Source organism: Pieris rapae, chromosome 18 (assembly GCF_905147795.1).
Source record: "Pieris rapae chromosome 18, ilPieRapa1.1, whole genome shotgun sequence".
NCBI lineage: Eukaryota > Metazoa > Arthropoda > Insecta > Lepidoptera > Pieridae > Pieris > Pieris rapae.
In genome coordinates, this window is record NC_059526.1 from 735,589 (window position 1) to 759,546 (window position 23,958).

The window sequence follows — 23,958 nt, forward strand, 5'->3', positions numbered from 1 at the left end:
TTCCTGTTCCAGTTAGTATTTTATTTTAAACTTAGTACGTATTAGTACTGATGGTAGGTATATGTACTTGTACAAGTACACCGGTGGCTTCCAGACTAGCGACAGCCCTATTCTAGTTGTGTCGAGAGTTTTAAATACTGAGAGCACTTACCTGAGAACATTATTTAATCGTAATAAACCCTGAAGTATCTCCATAAAAAACATTAGTTCGTTTCCACAATATGAGTAGAGAAGACATGGCATATAGGTAATAAAGTTCAATATAGATGTAACCAAACAATCAGTGTATTGGGCGAGAGCGTTGACGCATGTGTTTACAAATAAATCTCTGGCGAGCCATGTACTTCCGGTGGGGTCGGTGACCTGAAATTTGTGACTGAGGCTTTAAGGCCGGAGATTATACTGTTAATAAACACCGTGTATCGAAGAGCTGTTACGTAAGTTATATTATTATTATATTTTAGTGTTCATATTTTTTTTAATAGAACGTGGGGCAAATAGGCAAGTGGCTCAACTGGTACACTTATCGTAACTGTAACAAAATACATTTACTGAATTTGTTAAGATATTCCGACGCCCATGTCTACGCCGCCACTCTCAATGCCAGATGGCTCTGAAATGCTTTGCTGGTCTTTTAGGGATCGGTATATATTTTTAAAGGGTACATTTTCAGCGCAATGGAGAAGATTAGGTCGTGAAAGAGACGAAGACTAAGTCGGAAGACAATCTGACAAACTAGTGTTGATAAACAGTGTATTATAAAAAAATTAACAAAATTATATCGCTTAGTTTAAATTATGCAAATGTTTGTATTTGTAGTGAATAAGGAATAAAAGAAATAATTTTGTAGTGAATTATTATTATTATCTTTGACAATTATTTACTTGCCCAGGGTTTAATTCAATCCTTAACCCGTGGTGCACACGGGACTAAGCCAATAACAGTTTATTATTATTAATATGCATTCTTCAGTTATTTCTTGTCAGGACCATTTTGTGTTACAAAATTTATATAAAATCTACGGTAAGGTACATAGATTAATTATTTATCACATGGGGTTAGAAAGACATATAATAATTTCGTGATACTTTATGAACTAGCCAACTAGCCTAGAGCTTTGAGGACTTGATTCATAGAGATATATAATTCGTTGACTTGCTGATCCACTAACGAAATTTACTATCAAAGCAATGCTTATTCAATTTTTCCTCCACTTATTACTGATGTATAATGCGATAAATGTTGACATCAGTTATCATAAACTAATAATTGTTTCGTATCAAGAAGCTGTTTGTTAAAAAAAACCTAAGCGATTAATAGAGTTGTGTTTCCTGGCAGTAAATGTATTTTTTACAGACACAATAAGTGTACCAGTTACATATATAAATAAATTATATTTTCTTTTTTATTACGATTATTTTGCAATTTATTGTGATTGGAAAAAATAACATTATATGAGGTATCGTGTTGCGTATTTATGCGTGTTGGTATATAGATGCTGACAAAACAGAATCTAAAGGAACATCTATCATTTAGACGTACATTCTCGTATATACTTCACGTATAAGTGGGTTCAGAATATGGTTCAGCAGGTCTTCAATATGGGAAGGATCTGCTGCAGCTGAAAGCCAGCAATTGGCGAGATGTAAAACACAACAGGGAGCGCTGGAAGTGTCGCTGGAAGTCATTACAGTGGCCATAACACTTTTTGGGTCACTAGCGAAGTAACTAAGTAAATCAACGAAATAGACACAAAAGAACTGATTGAGATTTCGCTTAAACCTGTCATTGTAAAAATATTCTGTCGTTTTATTTAAACAAATTGGATACAAACAAAGGGCGTCTCATTGCAATGACGTCATGCGCATGCGCATCTGCATACAGAGCACTTAGAGATAGGGTTAATACGGGCATTGACTGGACAAGGCTGAAATTGACAGCCAACGACCTGTCTATTTGCGCTTATTGCTTTTCTATTGATGTGCGTTGATATTTTTCGCCAATGAAATTCTATTCGAAACTTTAGGCGCATGAGGGTAAAATTTTTATGGAACGTCACTAAGATGTGCAGCGTTAATCGAAGAAAAGGGAGCGAGCGATTGAGACCAATTGAGAGAGAGAGTGAGAAAGGGATAAAAAATACACACTATTGTTTGATGTATTCATTTAGTAGTTACATAGGCTCATGATACTCAGGATCATCTGATGTAAAATGGTACCGCCGTCCATGGACACGTAATGCCAGAGGAAAAAAAATAAAAATTAAATATTTTTATTAACATGGGCACAGAATACTTCAGTGGTCAGCTGGTTCCACATAGTCGTTGTGCACGATAGAAACTGCCTTAGAAGACGCTGAGTTGTGGAACGGCTCCACGAACTGCCGAGATGGAACATGGTCATGGATTCTAGGTCTTATTGTAACAAACAATTTGTTTATTTTCATTACTCTTTTTCGTAACAAGGATATCATAATTGTCTTTGAAACAATTAAGTACTAAATATGATTTTAAATTAAATAAAACATTTTATAAATACAAAAAATTCCGATCACTCATGTTTTATATAACTGTGCAAGTATTTAGTAATTAATACGGGGCTATCGGCGTCTGACCCGAGATAAGTGGAGACTTGGTAACATTTTCTTAACGCCTTATTATCAGTTAACTTGCTGACGGTCATTCTCGTAAACCAGAAACATTTGCTATTTTGACCCGTTGGCGTTGCATAAATATGTGGGGTCACTATGCATCTTCTACCGCATTCACCATAGAGGGTGTTTAGAGGAGTCGCTCAGATATCTGCAGCTGAGTTTTATCAACATCGAGGCAGAACTCCACCCACCACTGAAGTATTTCCGACCCACTTCGACTTAGGCACCTGCATAGACAGAAGGCTCGCGGGTGTGTTGAGTTACACAACTTTAATTGTCAGTATTTTCTTTAGATTCTGAGACCCTAAACGAGTCAAAAACTCAAATGAATAATACAAGGTCCAAAAATTTGCAAAAAGCATAAACTATAGCCAGTCGAATTTGGGATCGTCAATTGTGAGCGTCCATACAATCTTACATTACAATGACGGGATGGGCAAACAAACCAGAGACACCATCACCACATGGAACTATTTTACAACCAATAAAATCCCAATTAGACTCTGTAAACAGGGCGAGTTTTAAATTTCCCATTTAGGTGTTCAGTTTACTGTATGTTTATACGTACATGTTATAAAACTTTGAATGAGTCGTAAAGTTGCCTAGGGGTTTTTTATTAAGGTTTAATGACCTTTGCGTTCGACCTTTATGTTTTATATACGAGATTTGTGCCTGGGAGTGATGGGAACATCAGTTTTCCCCAGTAATTTTGACATTACGAACTGGATTTATGGCATCGGATTCCAGTGAGTCTTCTCTGGGAGGAAAGACCTCCAAATTAAAAAAATAACACTTTTCTTGACAACGCACCGATTGCCAAAAAACAAGCCTGTTTCAATGTAATGGTGTGACACTTGATATCACAACTTGAGAGAGACGAATCAATATTTCAATACTTATAGTGTAATTGGAAAAATCTAGGAATAATTAGTCCAAACATTGTTAAAAATATTTATATTAAGTAGTTAAGATGCCTTCTGTCCTCTGTCTTTGAAAATTAAATTTTTTATCAAACTTCACTCCTTTTTTATAAATAATTTAATTTCCATATTATATATTTCACTGCGATCTCAATTCCGGTATGAAGATAATAAAAAATACGCCCTTTTTATAGCACAATAAAATGTCACGCGAGATGAAATTGTAAGAATTTTATGATTTGGTCAAATTTTCTCATTATACGAATATTTATGGATTTTTGTGTGTTAATTGGATATTGCGGTGAATATTATTTTTTAAGAGTTTTTAGATCCGCTTACCTCACTGCGTCCTGTTAATCAGGATGGCACGGGCAGGCCTAAAATTCAGAACCGAAAGGCCTTAAATTCAGAATATTTTTTTCAAATATCTAATATAGAAAGATGAATAGCAAAAAAGATTATGCAGGTCCAGCCGGCCAGCGGTCTCTGACTTATCTCCACCACTAATCCTGAGTAGTTATCGCGCAGAAGTTGTTGGCGGAAGACGCCAAAACCACACCTAATTTTAGTAATTATTAATTATTTCAAGGGGAAGGTGATTAAATTTGTAAAGGCAAGATGAGGCGCCTTATAGCGCCGAGTATTAAGATCATAAGTTTGACACCAATTCTAAAAAACTTAACATACAGATATTTATGACATTATGTTAATGTTTGTATTATTTTACATTATAAAAATTAATATAACATTTACACGCCTATTTTTATATGGCTGATGGTTCGGATAAATCTATCTAATTGTCTTTATCTTAGCAAATAAACGATTTAATTTTATTCCATTTCAAGTAAATACAGTCCTTTCTTAGGAAAAGGGAGAGTGGACACTCTCTTGCTATATATACTAGATCGCCTCGATCGTGGGATTAGTGGAACTATATGGAAAGAAATAACTTCATTAGGATAATTTTATGGTTGTGTGATTAACAATTAAATTAAAATTTTGGAAATTACAGCTGTGAGGTTTCATAATTCAAAATGGAGCGTATACAGGTGTCATGAATCAAGTTCGCGACTTTGAAGTCAGTGTTGAATTACAACGAATATATCTAAATTTAGTGAATCTTGTCGGGTGGCGAAATACAATTTGAGGTAAATGTTAAACTGTGTAGTAAAAATTGTCAAAAGCACTATCCGCCTAGTGGATCAGTTCAACGGGAAGTCGGGAATCCATAAACACTGACTCTTACTAGAGTCAAAATGAGGAAAGGTATGTCAAACCATAAGAGTCAGATGGAGAACCTATGTTTAAAATTCTAAATTGAATAAACTCCCGTATATTCACAGAGTCCCCTGGTGATATATTGTCGGCTTCTCGATTGTATGGAAGTAGCATGGATCTGGTTCGCACCTTCTTAAGTTCTCATGTGGAACACTCTGCTTCTCAGCATCATTCTGCATATATATATACTTAAAACATAATATCTTGTTTAATAAAATGTTATCTATCAATCCTTTTTTTCACTTTGATTATAGTTATTTTGTGTGTTTCTATGTGTGTGTTTTGTTAGTGACAAATGTTAATGTTGAATGAAATAAAATGTGTATTAAAATAATTTGCCGTACGGAAGTCAGACCTAACCATAGTTTCTGGACCTTAGCCATGACCTATATGATCACTGACTGATTACAAATACAAAGAAACAGATGCTCTCCGAAGCCAAGACCAATAAATCGCCCCTGGATTATTATATCAACAACTGTAAATTAAATAACGGGTACGTTTAATACTCATAATTCGCAAATATTTGCGCAATCAAAGCATTTATGGGACCAATTAAATCCACACGCACCGCAACTCGCTCCGTCACGCGACATCGCATGCGCACTTTTGTATTTTTTAACCAAGCATTATGGGATTCGATTTCAACGCATTAAAACGGATAATGGGTTCGACTACTGTGCATAAGCTTTGTATTTATAAAACAACGTCTACATATGAGACTTCTCAAGTAGATATTAGCTTCAACTTTTCACAACAGTGGGTGTTCCCTCAAAAGCCGGCAACGCATTCATTCATACAATTGTGACCACTCGGTCACTTGCCTATTTAAGAATTTAAAAATATTTTTAAGCATTATTCAATGAATGTTGACAATTATTTAATAATATGGCTACGACAGGAATGTATCTGCTTTTTCGAATTTCCATTAATTTTTCAGTTTAATTTTACGTTACTTTTTGCATCTTTTGGTACATTCAATAAGTTATATTTAATATCAAATCGTTGTCAACTCCATGTTATCACCATGGTATAGGTACTACTAAGCCACGAAAATCTAATAAATTCGCATTTATATCCGCTAAAAAGTGACCTAATTAAAATACAATTTCTTCTTATTTTAGAGTAGTGCTGACCTAGTGGCTGCATCGAACGAGTCTCATCCCTGAAGACGTACTGGTCCAGGTTGATAATTAGTCTATGAATGCAATTAACACTTGCTCTTGCGGTAAGGAAACCCAAAGTTCACGTCTGTAAGGTACAAGAGGCTGATCATCTACTTGCCTATTAGAAAAAACAATTGAGCACGATAGAGATACAGAAAGCTGAAAACATAATGCTTGTACCACCACTAGTTGCTTAATTCATTAAAAAACTTTTTTAATCTATTTATAATTTTTGTCGCAACTAATCATGATTTATTTTGTATGTAAGCAATATTTTTAGTTTATAACTCAAGTAACCAACAAATAAATAAGATAAATAGTGTCATAAATGAAAACAAAATCAATTTACCACAAGTATACATGTTCCCTACATGTGTTGTTCACCACAACTGTTAAACATAGTTCTGCGTGATTGACGGTAAAGCCTTCTGTACCAGCAAAAAATTCTATTTTGTTCTTAACCTAGGTGAATAGATAATTTATATCTAATAAATATATATAATATGTCAAAGTTGTATTTTTTTTTTAATTTTCATTTATAAATGGCGCCATGTTAACTAGTCATGAAGGCTGTATGTGTGTAACAATAATAGGTTATATGTTCGTCAATAAACATAAATTATCGATATAATTATTAAACGATATTATACCATTGTGCTCAATATTTTATTGCTCTCATATTTGCTGTAAATAAAACAGCTTTAACACGCCATCTGACAATGAATGGGTTTAGAGTTCTCTGAAAGAGTCGTTAATCCATATAAATACTTTGGCCGACTCTCAACTCTGGGTTGGTAAGTTTACCCCTGTGCATCAAAGAAGGGTGGAAAACAATTGCTCGTAGGGTAAAAGAGTTCAAAGAAACCTTCATGTCTTAGATTCAATGACATATTCTTAGACACCAACTTATATTTCTCTAATTCAATATTTATAATGTATGTAGAGGATTTTGATTCGTTTTGCCTAATATTTTAAATTTGTAAGATTATAGTTCAGAGTCCTAACGGGTTTCCACAGAACCCAGTGCTGGCTTCAGCGTGCGATTCTCATCCGAGGTCGTTAATTCGATTCCCAGCTGTGCCCCAATGGACTTTCCAAGTGCGCATTTAACTTTCGCTCGAACCGAGAAGGAAACTTGTATTTTTTTAAATATAATAGGGGGGCCATATACGGGACGCCCATTTTTAGTGGGTGCGTTGCCGGCCTTTAAGGGAGGAGTACGCTCGAATTTTGAAGGGAGGAGAACGCTCGAAATTTGGCTTGCCTAGACACAAAATTCGACGGCGTGTGACACGGGAGGCTGATCTACTTGCCTAGAAGATGACAAATGATCATCAAACAGATACAAAAATCTGAGGGCAAGACTTATAAGGTGCTACTGATTTATGTTTTTAATTTTTATAACAGAACCCATTTCTCGATTCCAGTGTCGCGCTTAATCAGACCTATTTTATTAAAGGTTTTAATACGACACACGGCCTGCGCGGGAACAATCGAACGTAAAAAGTTCAAGCGATTTATTGTGGCTCGATTAATACAATCCTTATACGAGATTAACTTTTGTACTTTGACAAGAGCAAATGGATATAAAATAGTTGGTTCACCCGCGTTTTAAGAGAAATACGTTTACGTATGTAAAGACTTTTACATTCTCAATTTTTTTTAGGTGTTCGTTTTGTATATACGTTTGGTGGAACCTGGAATGAATGTATTAGTTATATAGGCAACATACAGTATGTATAAGGGCAACATAAAAAGCCTTAAATCTTTTAATTTTGTAACAGCGTATTTTTAATAGACGATTGAAATTGTTGGCGAAGTTGATTTTACTTAAGTAATTGAGATCGGCAGTCTTCTATTTAAACAATCACTGCACTGGCCCTTGAACAAAAAATCTATGACGGCCACTCGTTAAACGAGTTCCGGTCATAAATTGGTATTTCCGGTCTTCACAGAGGTCTATTGTAATAACGTACTATTAATAAATCGGGAACTTGGTATATCTACTTCATACTTTAAAATAATAAAATAAATCGGTGGTGCTACAACGTATTTCAGTATCTATTTGATGATCATTTGCCAATCTAATAGGCGAGTAGGTGATTATCCTCCTGTCAGCCTCCTGTGCCTGACCCACGACGTCGACTTTTTGGGTCTATCCGGTTTCCTCGCGATGTTTTCCTTCAGCGATCGATCGTATGTTAAATGTGCACATAGGATAGAAAGACCATTACTGCACAGCCGGGTTTCGAACCTATGATTTCATGGATGAGAGTCACGAATTGAAACCACTAGGCCAACACTGATTTTCATTTATGTTTTAGCAATAATGCAGCGGAATTTTGCATTTAGTAACATCGCGCCAATAGAGGGCGTTAATATAGAATTTGAACAGGGTTTCTTATATCAAATTGGTTTCTGTCAATTCGATGTCATCTTGTTGCAACAAGCACCATTAAGCCATGTAAATTTAATAAATTTAATATTTATATCCGCTAAAAAAATGAACTAAAGATGACAATTTCTTCGATTTGGCGTATAAAGGACTCATTTGAAAATGATTCGTTACCTGAGTAACTAGTCGTTAAATTAATTGTTTCAGGAAGACACAAAAAAAGATTTAGATTAGGATAAGTCAGTGGACAGTGGCAATAACATTCGTTTAAAATTCGAAAAAGTTAATGTATTTTAGTTAAGTAAATAGTTTATATCAAAATATAGTTTTTTCTGATTAGTCCGGATGTGGAGAATAGAGAATGCAAGGCTATATAGTGGCATATAAAAATATATTTAAACGAGGTTTAAACGTCAACATCCGTTAGAAATATATAAGAACGTTTAGTCGCGACGTGTTTAGAAGCAAGTCTATGAAATATGAATAGGACATTTATGGGTTTTCTCGTGCTAACAAATTATTCTTGGAAATACAAAAACGCGCGGAAGGAATTTATTTATTAACTTGAAAGTTCATAAAAGCTTTCCCAATGGGTTTAATATATACTATGATATATATGCTTTTCTTCTTAAAGAATTATATTATAGTTTTTATATGTAATAGGAGGCAAACGGGCAGGAAGTTTTTGCTAAGGGCTGCGCCGCCCATGGTCACTCACATTGCCAGACGGCTCGAAAGTGCATTGCCGGGCTTTTAATAATTGGAACGCTCTTATACTGGACTGTTTTAGGACTGTAAGTCACCCATGGACACTCGCGAGCCCTCTGGCATTAAGTGTGCATGGGTGACGTAAATATCACACGAGTTATATAAAAAACAGAGTTTTCTACAATACATTAATAGAAATGGTTACGGATAGCAAATAATTTAGTTTAAAAAAAAGGATATAATCCTGTTAAATTGTGATAAAGAAACTAGGCCTTTGGCATCTTGCAATGTAAGGTGTCAAGAGATTTATAAAACCAAAATTATAAAAAAGCACTAAAGACGTGTTCCCACAAGCCATTCTTCAACCCGCATCCACAGACTAAAACAAAAGCTCCGTGTGTGGTTCATTGACAATTAGATCCCTATCAGACGCGTTGGGTTACATGTTAAGCTCTTCCTAAAGCTGAAAATCAAACCCTTCTATTGAAAACATTTAATAAAGCTTTAAGAAAAATGTTAATCTAAAACCCACGAGCGATGGGATAAGTTTCATCAGATATTTAAAATATTTAATATAAATATAGCACACTACAATGGTATAAAAAGGTAGAATAATACATGAGGCAACCTAACAGGTAATTGTGTCGAATAGTCAGCTACAGCCGTCACCATACCATATAAAATATATAAAATTGGTTTTTCGGAATAAATAAAAATATCACTTAACATTAAATGGTATTGCGGGCAAAAATATCATAAGTTATTAAAAATACCTGACACTATGTGGCTTAGAAGTTTCATCACATTGTATAAATACTTGGGTCAAAACGAATAAAGCCGTAAGAAAAGTTATCTTGAGCTTCGTATCTTCAATATCACTTTTATCGATTCGAACCCAACCGGTTCATGTTACCCACGGGGATTTTGTTAAAAATATTACGACGTCTATTATTTATGTAAACAACTTATTCAACGCCACATAATAAATTCGGGTTTAAAATGACATAAGAATTTAGATACGAAATATTTAAATTGTGTTTCTGTCATTGTAAAATGGGATCCGTTTTGATACTAAAATTAATCTTACGATGAATCTACGAAAACCTAAAGAAAATAAAAATATTTTCATATCATAAAAATAACGTCAAATATTGTCCGTCATCTAATAGCAGTCAATCTTTCTCAGTAGAGTTTAAATCAAAATCACTTATCTAAAATGTAAGTTGTAAATTAAGTAATGCCTTGAACGCATACCAAAAAATCTCAGATTGCAATTGTTTTTTTTTTGTATACTATTAATCTATTTGAGAAGATTCTCTAAAAGGTGTCCATAAGTCCTCTTTCATAGGCATTCATAATAAATTAGATAAAAATAATTAAACACTTAAAAATTAAATACAAGACGTAAAGTTTATATTAACACGTAACACTAATTCATTAGACAAAACATTAATGAATCAAACGAATACCGACCGAGTACAGAATCGGCTTGACGGAGCGAAGACGAAAATACGTGTCGAAGCCATTGTGCGTGATATAATTAGAATGCTTAGAAATAAACACATGGTGGCAATTATCGAGGCTGGGTTAAATGAGGCACCGTGGAACCGTTAATGGGTACACCCGATCGGGACTTCCGCTCGTGTATAGTTTATTGCAATGGATGATAGGAGAGTGGCTATCATAGCAAAGAAAATCTTAACCTTAACGCTGTTCACCAATTGCGCGTTTTTTGCGCACAAATTTTTCCGAACCAATTCAACTTCGGGTCTTTCTACTATTTCTACTAAATGTTAAAATGCCTGCACTCTCACCGCTTTTCGGCGGTATCGCGTAGGAACGTCAGATTAGTTATGTTTGCCCCCTATTCTACCAAAACAGAAGAAAACACTGGTGATGTACTGCAGTCTCGTAATGAGAATATTGTATGAAAAGCTCCAAAAGCTCCTAGTAGTAAAGTTTAGAAATACGACCAACTAATTAATGGATCGACTCCATCTCTCGCGAATGATTTAGTAGACTTCCCAGCACTGATTTACACCAGTTCTTCACAAAGCCCCCATTGATGCTAAGACTGAGAACAATAAAGTTTAAAATATTGCAACTGTACCGGGGCCGCGAGCCGTCACATCACTCAACGTTTTAAAAGTGAACTGTTTAGTAAATTAACGTTTTAAAATTTTAATATCCTGGGATGTTGCGGCCAGAACATTAATCATTGCAGTCGAGCGAGCCGTGCGCCTACATACATCACCTATCCTTTGAAAACTGCGACCAAGTCATTTGTTGAAACGATTGCTTTTATTTACGTCCGTTCTAACATAAATGTCTCAATTCCTTTGATGACTTCCTGTCTATACCTTCGATGGATCCTTTTTTCATTGTCCGGTTAGAGGAGATTAATGTTATCGTCAGGGTCTGGTATGTTGCAATAAATTATTATTAAGTAACACCTTGTCTCGCCGAAGCGAGTTTTATGCGACCGTAAACTTTAATATGGCGACTCTAATCTAAATTTTTACCTGCTCCCGGCTCAATAAATCGGTGCCCTAATGATAGCAAAACTAGCAGATTCTGAGGGACTATCGTTATGAGGTAGCACTTACGCAATGAACTTGCGGCGTGTATACAAATGCTTAATGAACCACTCAATTTTATGGTCTTGTCCAATAAACGAAGCTGGCGATTCGGAATGAGTCGAGGACATGAAACGATATGAAAGGACACTCGCCTCGCGAATGATAAAATTACTTATGTAGATGAATACATCCGATACGCGTAACCCATTCGAATATAATACGATAAGTGAATGCAATTAAAATGTAATAAACTAAATGCAGAATTATTAACTTGAATGTCATGTGAAAAATAACGCAATTAATTAATGCACAGTACAAACGATATAATTGTTTTTTTGTCGTGTTTTATAGTTAATTGAACTAGATTACTTTTTTTTAACTAATTTAATTAAATTAGTTTATTTTAAAAATAATTAATCCAGGCATTCACCACTGAAAAGCTTACGAAATAAAATCTTATTTTTCCTCGTATTTTCTTCCTACTCTAGTTATTTTAAGTGTTCGATACCTATAAAGATATAAATATTAAAACAAACAAGTTTTAATGCAAAAGGCACTAAAATTAATTTAGTCTCAAAGATAAACTGGATTATTTAATAGCTGTAAATTAAATTTTATTAAAACATAACATTGTAGTTAAGTATCGATTAATTCATTGGCTAAGCGAAGATTGCAATTTGCAAGGTGTCTTCATAAAATGAGTTAATTTATTTTGAGTGAAAATTGTTTTATATTCATTATTTTATTTAACAGGAGACTCATCTAATGTTAAGTGTATCACTCACATTGCAAGGACGCAAGTGCGTTGCCGGTCTTTTAGTAAGTGGTACGCTCTTTTCTTAAAGGACCTTAAGTCAAATTGGTTCCGAAATACTTTAGGTAAGCAGCTGGTTCCAAATATAATATTGGTATTTGTTGCTTTTAAAATTAACTTACTGTGTTTCGTTAACGATTTCTTCCTAAAACCCATCATTCAAGATTGTTTATTTGAAATTCCATTTTTTATTAAAAAAATATGTCTGTTATATAGGGAGTAGCATAAGAATGTTAGAAAGACTAATGGCGTGGCTTTTGTTGGGAAACAATGCGCAGGAGTGTAATTCTTTGTCAAAAGTGGTAGACAAAAATGTCGTTATTAAAGTTCGTTGTCGTTAAAGAGGCACTATTTGGTGTTACTTGAAGGTGACTCGATAGGCAGCTGTCTGTAAATTGAGATGCAAAAATGCAAAGCATTCTTGAATGAAGTAATTATGAGCAAAATGTCAGTTGATATATTAGCGCGATTTGTACAATATTAATTTACCTGCACACTGATGGCAACTATTTCATTATACATTTGTCTGGATAACCAGCGAAATATATTATTTAATAAAATATGATTTGTCTGGACGAAATTGCTTTTATTATTTTTCCTGTTTTGTGTTATTATTATTACATTACATGGTAAACAAGCCTTAATCAAAGCCTCCTTTTCAAAGGTTCTATACACCAACGTGTTTTAATATGCATTCTTAAAGTTAATAAATATAACCTATAAAATCACAATTAAATTTTTATAATTTAGAATTATTAACATTTGTTCCTGAAAATACATATTTTAATAGTTAGGGCCTGTTTCACAATGAAGTGCCAAATAGCTATGCAACACATAAATTATTCAAAAGATAAAAGTTCCAAATAAGATACTTCGCAATTAATGACGTATAGCGCTGACAGTCGTGAAACGCAAAAATACTGTTTATCCTACCAATAAGTAATAAATAGCTTATTTGGAACTTATCCGGACATTGTGAAACAGGCCCTAAGTAACATAATATATTATTATAAATATTTAAATAGTTCAATCGAGGATTCTCTGTGCCGGTATTAAATCTAAAGGCTTATACTTTAGTAGAGTTGTGTTATAACTTAAAATGCATATAATTAACTTACTGAGCATGATGATGGTAATGCGTCGCGTGGTGCATCGTGCCCGGCGGCGCCTGCGCAGCTGTCGCGTGGAACGCAGCGAAAGCCGAAGGAAACTGCAGAGGCAAGAAACCGCTTCCAGGCACTTCCCGATCAGGCATTATAAAGTCCTATCATCATTTAAAACACTCGCACAATCAAGTCATCTCCACCCCTTTCCCTGTTTTCTGCGTCATTTCTTCACTATCTCGCAGCGCGGTACCGTTTCTTTGATGTCATTGTAACTGGAACAAAGATAAATGGATCAGGTTATTTTGGTTTAATATATCGATAATGTTAAATGGCACATAGTACAAGTGTACTTCTCGCTTAAATATAATAATTGCGTTAAGTTATACCACCGCCCATAGACATGAGAATTTCCAGAGGGCTACCAAGCGCCTTACCGACTTTTTAATATTTGCTACGAAAGAAAGAAGAAAGGACTCTTGAATGAACCTAAGCCACAGTTGGTTCCACATAGTGTGTAGTGGGGTATAATTTCGTATTCTCCTTCGAAGTGACGTTCCCAATGATAAATTAATTCGAACAAATCCTCTAAACGCTGTAAATTCGTATTCTTCCTTGAATACGAATTCGATCACTCTTCCTTGAATACAAGGGATTCAATGTGAATCAAAACATTACTTACTTAAATCTATACAATTATTGCACTGGTAAAAGTGCCTCAGATTCATTCACACACTTTAATTACATAAATGAAGAGTTAATTGGCACTTTGCACAAGCTTATAACTTTGTTGCCGCTTTTAAGTGAATGTAAATAAAGATCTCTAAAGCTCAAAGAGACGAATATTATATATCAGCGAGCAACAAATACTTCGGAGGAAGTTAACATATTTATATACAAAATGTATGATAATGAGGGGATGAAGGAGAAGACAGTGATAAAAGAAATAGAAGCGGGATAACGCTTCTGATAAGAAAGCAAATGTAAAAAGAAAGCCATGGACGATGATGGAGATATTTGGAAAAGGCTGAGGATAAGATGTTCACGGTACTGAAGAAAGTTAGGATAACAAGAAATAAATGTATGCTTTATTATTATTATAGACAATTGCCAAAAATAGCGTATTAAAAAGCTTCATAGACATAAAAACGCAAAGTGAATTATGAAATCATAACGACGTGTTTTCTCCTGAAATGGACAGCATTGGGATTCAACAGGTTTTTATCCTGTCTTATTAAGGTACCCTCAGTAAAAATTCCACTTGTAATTAATGAAGATGTGATTGTTTTGAAGCCGCATTGTCCCTTACATGGTACGAACAGTGAACAGTGATGTTCGTAGTTATCGATAGTATTGTGAAGCTATAACATTGCAATGTATTGAAATGGCGATTTAAATCGTTTTTAGTATGTTGTATTATTTATATATCTTGTGCTCTATTTTACTGACTTACTTTTATTTAATAGGTCTGTGGCAACATGATAGATAACATATATGTGTTTTATTCAATTAAAACGTCAATAAAAACAGAAAAACTATTGCCGTTATATATCAGTATTTCTAGAATTTATACCCTAAAAACAAACCAAGATTATTTACCAGTGAAGAAAGAAACTTGTATTAATTTGTAAAACACGACCAACTATCAAAAACATTTACACAACCATAAATGTGCGAATCATAAAATATATAAGAAACGATTATCAGATTATAATTTGCATGTATTAGCTAAATAGCATGTTGCTCGCTAAATGTTAGTTTCACACATCGCTGAGAAACCTTTAAACTGAGGAAATTGTCATAGTAATCTCAATATTATACGAAGCGTCGAGTCATATTCACCTTTCGTTTTAAAATTATCAACCCACTCAAATATGTTAATGTATAAAGATTTACTAAAACATATGACATTCGTTTAAAAGCGATATATTCTTCAATCACAATAATGGCAGCCAGCATTATAGGTACACTGCCAGGGATCAAACTTTTTAATGTTTAAATTTTGTTTTAATGTAATATTAGTTAACTATATTGTAAATTCTGTGTATTTGTTCCTGGAAGAAAACGCTTGAAAGCGATAAAGCCCCCCGTTGCCCTCCTTTTAATTTAATTATATTAATTGTTATTTGTAGTTAGAAGTATAAATAAATAACTAAATACCTCACGGTACATTTTGTATAATAATGTCTAGATTCTAGAGTTACAGTGACTTATAGACGCAAACCGTGTTGTTTGAGTACCTAAGGAACTGTCCTTCATCAGCAGCCACCAATTCCGCATATGACTCCGATACTCAACCTTTTTCACAGTTCCAAACATGAACTGGATATATTTGCGACATGTTTTGAAGAAAGTGATGAATGCAAGACATTTTTCAAGTAGTAATTAATGTTTTTAGGGAGTATGTAAGTTAGTAATTAGTATATGTTTATTATAATTACTGTTTGGAATATTTTATATTTGGCGTAAGCAATAAAATAATTACTAAAAATTACTATTTCATTACGAAAAATCGTTTATATTATTTTATCCTATGAAAGGTATAAAATATCTATATTGCTCCACATCCCTATCCCCAAAAACAGTGTAATGCGCAGACGCATGCCAACCGTCTTAATACGGGCCTTAATTACGATTTAATTGTTTTTTAGGCGATTGTCTCGAATATTCCGAGAAATATTTTGTCTTTATGGTGTCGAGATGTGTGTACTTTTAAACTATATTTCATCATCGGTCATCGAATAGGGGTCGATAAACTCAGTTTAACTGTAAATAATTACAGTGGTGATTAAGTAATATTTTATTAAACGTATTGGGTGGCTATTAAAAAAGGATATCTCAGCATTTTTAGGAACGGACATTAAAAAAAATATTAAAAAAAAAGAATTTATTTCGCTTTGGTTTCACCGGTGTATTAGAAATCTTATCCATAGAAAATATCATTCGAGTAAAATTTATTTACACTTCGTTACCATAATTTACAATATCATATACCTATAAAAGTATCAGGTTAAATAAGTTATTAGGCAGAGCTGGATATGGTCCTGAGAGCTCACATGTAGTTATACATTACACCCACACACTCACTCATGTACTCACGCGTGTTACGCGTTACGTAACGCATTTCGTTAAAAATTGAGAGATGTTGTAAACAGTCAAAAAAATAATCACCAAATTAAAATATAAAAAAATGTTAACGAAGAAGTGGGAACACTGATACAGGTATTTTTTACTTAAAAGTGTTTCCATATCTTACAGTGTGCATTGTTTATCATTAATAAACAAAGTTTTTGTTTTCGAGAGAAGCTTTCTGCGTGAACATACCATATGTTTTATTTTCATTTTTAATAACATCTTTTCTACTTATCACAATTCTAATTGCAGACAATATTTATCCTAGTTTCACATTTCGAAAGTTGCAACCCTTACACGAGTATGCTAAACACTGCCGTAAATCGTTAATACCCCATTAATACACCACATCACGCATTTTTTACTTCGGACCATAATTCACAGACAATTCACAATAGTCGCTCATTAGATATGGCCTCAACTAACACGCGCGCGATTTGAACACGAATTAACTTATTAACGTTACTTCGGATTGGTGAGGTAATTTATATACGGCCTCTTGCGGAGGTATAAATTTAATTTTGAAAATGGAATTAGATTAAAAACACAACATGTCAAAATTCCACGTTTATACTACTTTGTGGAGGATATAGAAACTTTTAAGCGGCGACCTCCTTTTAAGTGTCGTGTATTATTTATAAAATGATGATTAGATATAAAATGTTTAAATAAGCTGAATAGTTCATGAGGTCTAAATTGGTTTCTCTGACCTATGCTTCCATAAATCTAGACATGAACTGCGCTAAGCTTCTTGCCTGTTTTGATATTTATTCATCTACAATGCTATTAAATTTAAAATAAAATGTAGCGAAATTGATTATATATAAAGATCTGTATTAAATCTTAGAATGATGAGAGTGAATTTTTACGATGCGCGCGCACACCAACACCTAAATTCGACATCGTTAAGTCGGTCTAGGTGGCATGGAAATCGATAACTATGTTCAAATTGTATATATTGTTTAGATACAAAAATTTTAGAATTATATTAAACACTAGAACATTACTTGTAGACATGTTAACGTAAATTACACCTGACCGCATTTTTTAAACGTCAAATACACTTAACATTCAAGCGTACTACTGTTACTAAACCAACTTTAACCGTCGTCACGGGGTCATTTCGAGCCGTATCGGCTGATCCTTTTATCGCGAGGTTTAGAATTCCATACACAGTTCTGTGGACATCCATAAATTACAATGAGTTGAGCCTAACTCTGCGTATAAGGCCCTTTGAGCGGCAGGGCCAAAAGCGATTCGTACGTGCGTCCGGATGATATCTGTGTTACAGTTAAAGCTAAACTATACAGGTAAAAGTTAGGAAAGTTTGGAAAGGAAAAAGTTTGGTTGATATTATTAAAAACTTTGAAAGGAATCTAATAATAATATGCCTATTGGTACTCACCAGTATTATAAATAGTTTATCCGCCCCCTAACAAAAAAGTTAAAAAGTTTTTACGTAACTATAACAACAACTTACCTAGATGTAGACATTTTCCATTTAACCAAAGGGTTAGAGAAAATATTTCAAGAATTGAACTCTTAAAAATAGATTGGACATTTTCTCCAAATTATTTTTTAATCCAAGTTATTTACCAGTAGTAACAATTCGTTTTTTTCTTTAAAATATTAAGTGTAGTTTGTTTAATGTTTAATTTCGATTTTCTTTTGTCTATCTTTGAATGTACTTACTGAATGTTTTCTGTTATATATTATTCCGTTGTATGTGTGTGTTTTATTTTAAATAAATATATAGACGTTTCTTACATTTATAATTATTAAATAAGTATTGTATTTGACTTTAAGATAAATAATATATGTATGGCATTAGCAGCTGGATAACAATCCTAACGATTGTGTAGCATTTGTTAAGCTAATAGATCCATTCAACGATTGTCCACTGGTCGAGTGCCAGGAGTAATATTCAGCGCTGATGTTTCAAATGTTTACATTTATATTACTCGAGCACATGGGCGAGGCTTTATTTCTTATCCAAGTATAAGTTCGTAAAGTCGTTTGGTTTTTCTTACATACGCATTAACACTTTGTCGATTGGTTTCAGTGCATCAGACAGAATCAATGACACTATAAATATGACCAAAGAAATGCAATGAGCCAAGACATATGGGGTACAGATTTTTTTTGTTACAGACGGGCAGGAGGCTCACCTGATGCTAAGTGACACCGCCGCCCATGGATACTCGCACTGACAGAAGGCTCGCAAGCGCGCTACTGGCCTTTTAAGAATTAGTAAGACCCTAAGTCGAATTGGTTCGCAAATTCAGTTAGTTCAGTACAAATTGCCTGGACTTAGTTGCGGAACGATGGACGTCAAGGTGATACGGAAGGTATTTTGTATTCTGCCATGACGTCCGTTGATGAAACTCGGCTGCATGTATTAGTCCGAACAACTCCTGAACACTCTCCATTTTAATTATCAAAAACACTTTCGCATTTAAAACACACACTTTACTTTATTAACACTAAGTTACACGCAGGTGCGTAAAGCAAAAAAATACAGCTGTTTGCGGCAAGTTTGATCGTGAATTAATTCGGAATGAATAAAAAATTAATTCATATGTTTTTATAGCTTTTCATTTAGCGATTATCAGATGCGAATTTTAAATGTCTTGACGGAAGCAATAATTGTTTGTTTTGCTATGTTTAATTCTTGAGTAGACTTAATCCTAAGTGGTTGAACTTTAAAATTAATGGGACTAGCAAATGTAAGACTTTAAATACATATTTGCAGAGAAAGATTAACTGATTATCAACGCTTAAATATTATTATTAATAAAGTTAAGAGCTTAATTTCAATTATATATGCTTGCGTGACAGATCGCAGGTAGTTAGTGGCAGGATCACTGCAGATAGGAGAAATTAGAGATAGGTGTAACTTTTTCCAGAAGAATCCTAATACATATTTGTTAAATAAATGTCACCCCTAAGGTAGCTGTGAAATAATAGCAGCATAGCAAACTATGTACCGGTAATAAACAATTAGAAATCTTCTGTTAATAAGTTAGTCTGTCTGGATCGAAACTAGAAACTAGATGTTACATTGAAATGCAACTCACTATAAATTTGACGTTCCTCATTTTTATTGCTATACCATGTCGACTACAAAATATATCACTCGTAGCGAAGACAATTTTATTACAAAATAGCCTATAACTTCTAAACATTAAAGTCCATTGTTGAGTAAGTTTATTTTTAATTATCTAAAAATGTTTATGTATTAAGGGTCATTTTTACAAATAACTTTATTCAACACACGAGTGTAGGAAGCTATATCCAAACAATAGAAGTGTTAATTTTCACAGATTTATTCGATTCCCATACATTTTACGAGTGTTTTATTTGTTTTATAAGAAATAGATTGTTGTCAGTTTTATTTATTAATTTATTTGTTCGTAGAAGTGAGAACGACCTGAATAATTTCATAGAAAGTATTTTAAATATTGTCAAGATGTACATATATTATTGTTGAAGACCCGAAACTATTAGCGTACGTCAGAAACTAATTGGATTTTGACATAGGAAAGTCATGTTTTTGATCACCAGACTTCCACTATGAAGGTTTAAAAGGCAGTTTTTGCTACCACCTCTGCGTGCTTGTGTAGTCTAACATCGTATAGGTTAGGAATTGATTTCCGAACCTACTCGATATCGATCGATCGACGCCTTATGTCAAATCAAGTAAAATACAAATTCTTTAAAGACAACTCGGCAATGTACTCGCGAGCCCTCAGATATTGAGAGTCCATGAGTATCACTTATCATCAGGTGAGCCTGTTTGCCCCCTGTTCTCTATAAAAAGATTAACTTTAAAAATAAATACATTTCAATTGATTTTACAAGCGATATAAAAATTTCGGCACTCAGCTTCTAATCCAATTGATAGACGAAATTTGGCGCCGATCCATTTCAAATGTAATATTTTTTAGAAACGAAAATAATTTTATGAGTCTTGAAAACAAAATTTTATAGAACATTATAATAGTTAAAATTATACATTATTAGAACTTTAATTCCTTATTTACGTTAAAGTCTTAACAATCATGGTCCGCCTTGCAAAAAAAAGTTACACTACAATTTTTTTTTAAAGAAAAATATCTCTTGCAATTGCTAATCATAATCGATCTAGGCCACACATTGGTCTCGTTTCGTTGATCATTTTTATTTCATAGACAAGCAGGTGATTAGACAGAAGGCCGTGTATGACACATCTCGGAAATTTTTGGATTCGAGTCATTTTCCTTTAGCATACGTGTTAGCTGCGCACATAGACAGGAAGTCCATTGGGTGCACAGACATGTGCAGGGATCGAAGCTATGACCTCCAGAATAAGAATCGCACAAGCCTATTATTTTATATCCAATCAGTATTTATTTTAAACTAGCCTATGGGACGCCAAAAAAAGGAAATTATAGCAGCCAATGGACAGTTATATGGATGGATGGTTAATGGATGCGTTGCCGACCTTTGAGAGAGGAATATTTTGTGCCTCTTAGAATATGCCTGAGTGATCGTAGAGTCTGGTCACCCAAACATGTATTACCTGCTACCTCTACGATAAAAATGTATTGTTCTTTATCTAAGCAATAAATGTTTATTCTTAACTTGAATTGAGTCCGAGTTTAATAAGGACAAGAAAGCTTTTTCTAAAACTTTCGCTGGTTACATTGATTTTGTTTGAATAGTTATTTCGAGATTCAATTAAAATTCGACGCATCCGATGGAAATAAATCGATCACTTCGAATGATTTCTGACAAACTAATTAAAATGTACACGGCGTTCACATTTGCGGTGTTAAATTATATTGTCGTAGGTGAATACAAAAAAGCTTTCGAAATACATACTTGAATTGAAATTGAAATTGAATGACGTTTTCTTGCCCTTGGCCACCAATTTCTGTATCTGTTTCATAATTATTATGTTTTTTTATTTTATAGAATATGGGGCAAACGGGCTGGAGGCTCACCTGATGTTAAGTGTTCTGCCATGATTAGGATGGAATGGAATTGGGATGCACAGTATCAAAAACTGAAATATTTTTAATGAAAAATGTATCTTTCTTTCAATTCGAACATCGTTTATCGTATTAAACTTAAGTACAGTTAAACGTAGGTAACCACTGAATGCAATTCTCGAGTTTGTGGTCACTTACAGAGATTACTCGTTGGCACCAACTGACCGTGAAAATGGTGACCGCAAGATGAATAGCTTGAACAATGAAATTTTACTTGGACTAAACTCGGTTAAAGTCTTGGTACTTGTAGTGTTCACAAATATGTATATAAGTTATTCCACTCCTCATTGTATATTTGTTTTGTGTATAAGGATAAATAGAGCATTTAGAACGGTGGTTTTAAAGGTTTGAAAACGGTGACTAGTTCTTCAAGGGTTGGCAAGTCCCAAAAACAATCTCACTTGCTCGTACGTCTACAATATTTTTGATTAAAGTGATTGTGATTTTCGAAATACGTTAATTATTTTATAAACGTTGTCTAAGACCCAAAAATCTAGTAGTTTGAACATATATGTACGTTTAAACACTAGACACTATAGGATTGGTCTTCTGATTGATCTTCCCATAATCCTGGCATGTTAAGTAATAGTCAATAGATTTTTATAACGATGAGAAACCGCGTCCAAAGCCGCGGGGAGAAGTTTGCGCTAGATGTTGGCTGGAGGCCTACACTGATAATTTATAATAACGTATTATCTTTATATAAAATCCAACATCTAAAGTAATTTTTATGACAGATAATCACTGAGAGAGCATTACATAGAAAATATCGACCTAGCTATATAACTATTTAGGAATTTATAATCCTTAAAATCAGAGTAGTTTTAAAATTCTAAATTCATATTAAATACTTGTTACAGCGTTTTCTTTTCAAAAGCAAAACTTAATCTCTCTATATAGTTTAGGAAACGCGGAAAATACTGCTGGAATAAATATCGGGCCTGAATATGGACCTGAATATGACCTTGTGATGAAATGGGCCTTTCATAACGTAAATACTTTAAATAAGTTATTTAAAGGACGGAGTTAGAAGAAAAAGTTATTTAAATAAGGACAAAGATGTTTCCTATTCGTATTAGTACGCTCCAGGGTCAGACTTTATATTCTAACAGTGCCCACTTAAGTAGGCTCACTCTACTTAAGGAGGTGGTTCTTCGAAAAACTAGAAAATTTATTCATTCTAAAAATAACCTGTTAAATAATAATAATAGTTACAATGAAATACATTTATATAATCTCATTATATTTTATCCTTTTTTGCCAAAGTACATTTACTTCACCTGTTTCCTTAAATTGGTCTATCTACTATCTTCTAAATCGTCTTCCTCTTTTGCGTTTATTGCACGATTGGCACCAGTTAAGTACTCACCTTCATTAACTTCACCTGATAAATAAATACGTTTATTTCGGACTTTTAGTCCAGTTCATATAGTCTTCAGTGTAATTGCATTTTTTACTAAAGTACCATTTTGTCCCTCTCTGTCTAATCGGGTTACGCTATCATAAAAAGAGTTAGACTGCTTTTGAATTGTGTAATCCAACTGATTTTATTATTTATGAAAAAGGATTTTTGATAACAAAAGTTGAGTATTGCCAATCATAAATATTTCTGTACTGTACAAAATCGTATGCAACAGCACTACCGTATCGCTTCGCCTTAATCAGGTAGCATTATGCGCGGGCGCACTTCTAGGAAATATTATAGGAACAGGGACAAACGGGTCTCACTTATTGCGCCCTGCGGATGCACCCTGCGGTCCTTTTAAATATTTTACGAAATCGACAAATATATTTTAATTTTATTGCTTAACGGTGTAAGCTTGTACAATGTATTTATTGAATTTGGGACCTCAGGAATGCAATATAAATTTCCAAGTTATGTTGCAGAAGCCGTTTGGACAGTCGAAAGACGATGACGTCAAACGGATATTGTCGTGTGTCTGATTAGCCCAGAAACGCCATTGGCCAATCACAGTCGTTACCGTGTTTTGTTTTTTTTCGTGTTTCAAAAATTAAATTTCGAATTGCCTAGTGTAACGATCTACATGTTCAATTGAAAAGCATTCGTTATAGACCATAGATAAGTATGTAGGGTAGCTTAAATTTTGGGACTATATTCCATGGCGAACCACTTGGCGCCACTGACTGCAAAACTGTTTTATTTTTATTTCTTACTT

General features: G+C 33.9%; 1 protein-coding gene across 3 annotated transcripts in view; it reads right to left on the bottom strand.

Annotated features, from left to right (window-relative positions):
- Nucleotides 1-23,958, bottom strand: part of LOC110994588 (transcriptional activator cubitus interruptus) — an 86,340-nt gene that overhangs the window by 36,300 nt on the left and 26,082 nt on the right. For 2 of the 3 annotated variants that reach the window (XM_045632143.1, XM_045632141.1), the window contains exon 2: nucleotides 13,632-13,891. In XM_045632143.1, coding sequence (XP_045488099.1) covers nucleotides 13,632-13,768 — 137 coding nt within the window. In that variant the 5' untranslated portion in view covers nucleotides 13,769-13,891. Of the gene's footprint in view, nucleotides 1-13,631; nucleotides 13,892-14,877; nucleotides 14,889-23,958 lie in introns of those variants that run through there. The other variant, XM_045632142.1, reaches the window with a different exon arrangement.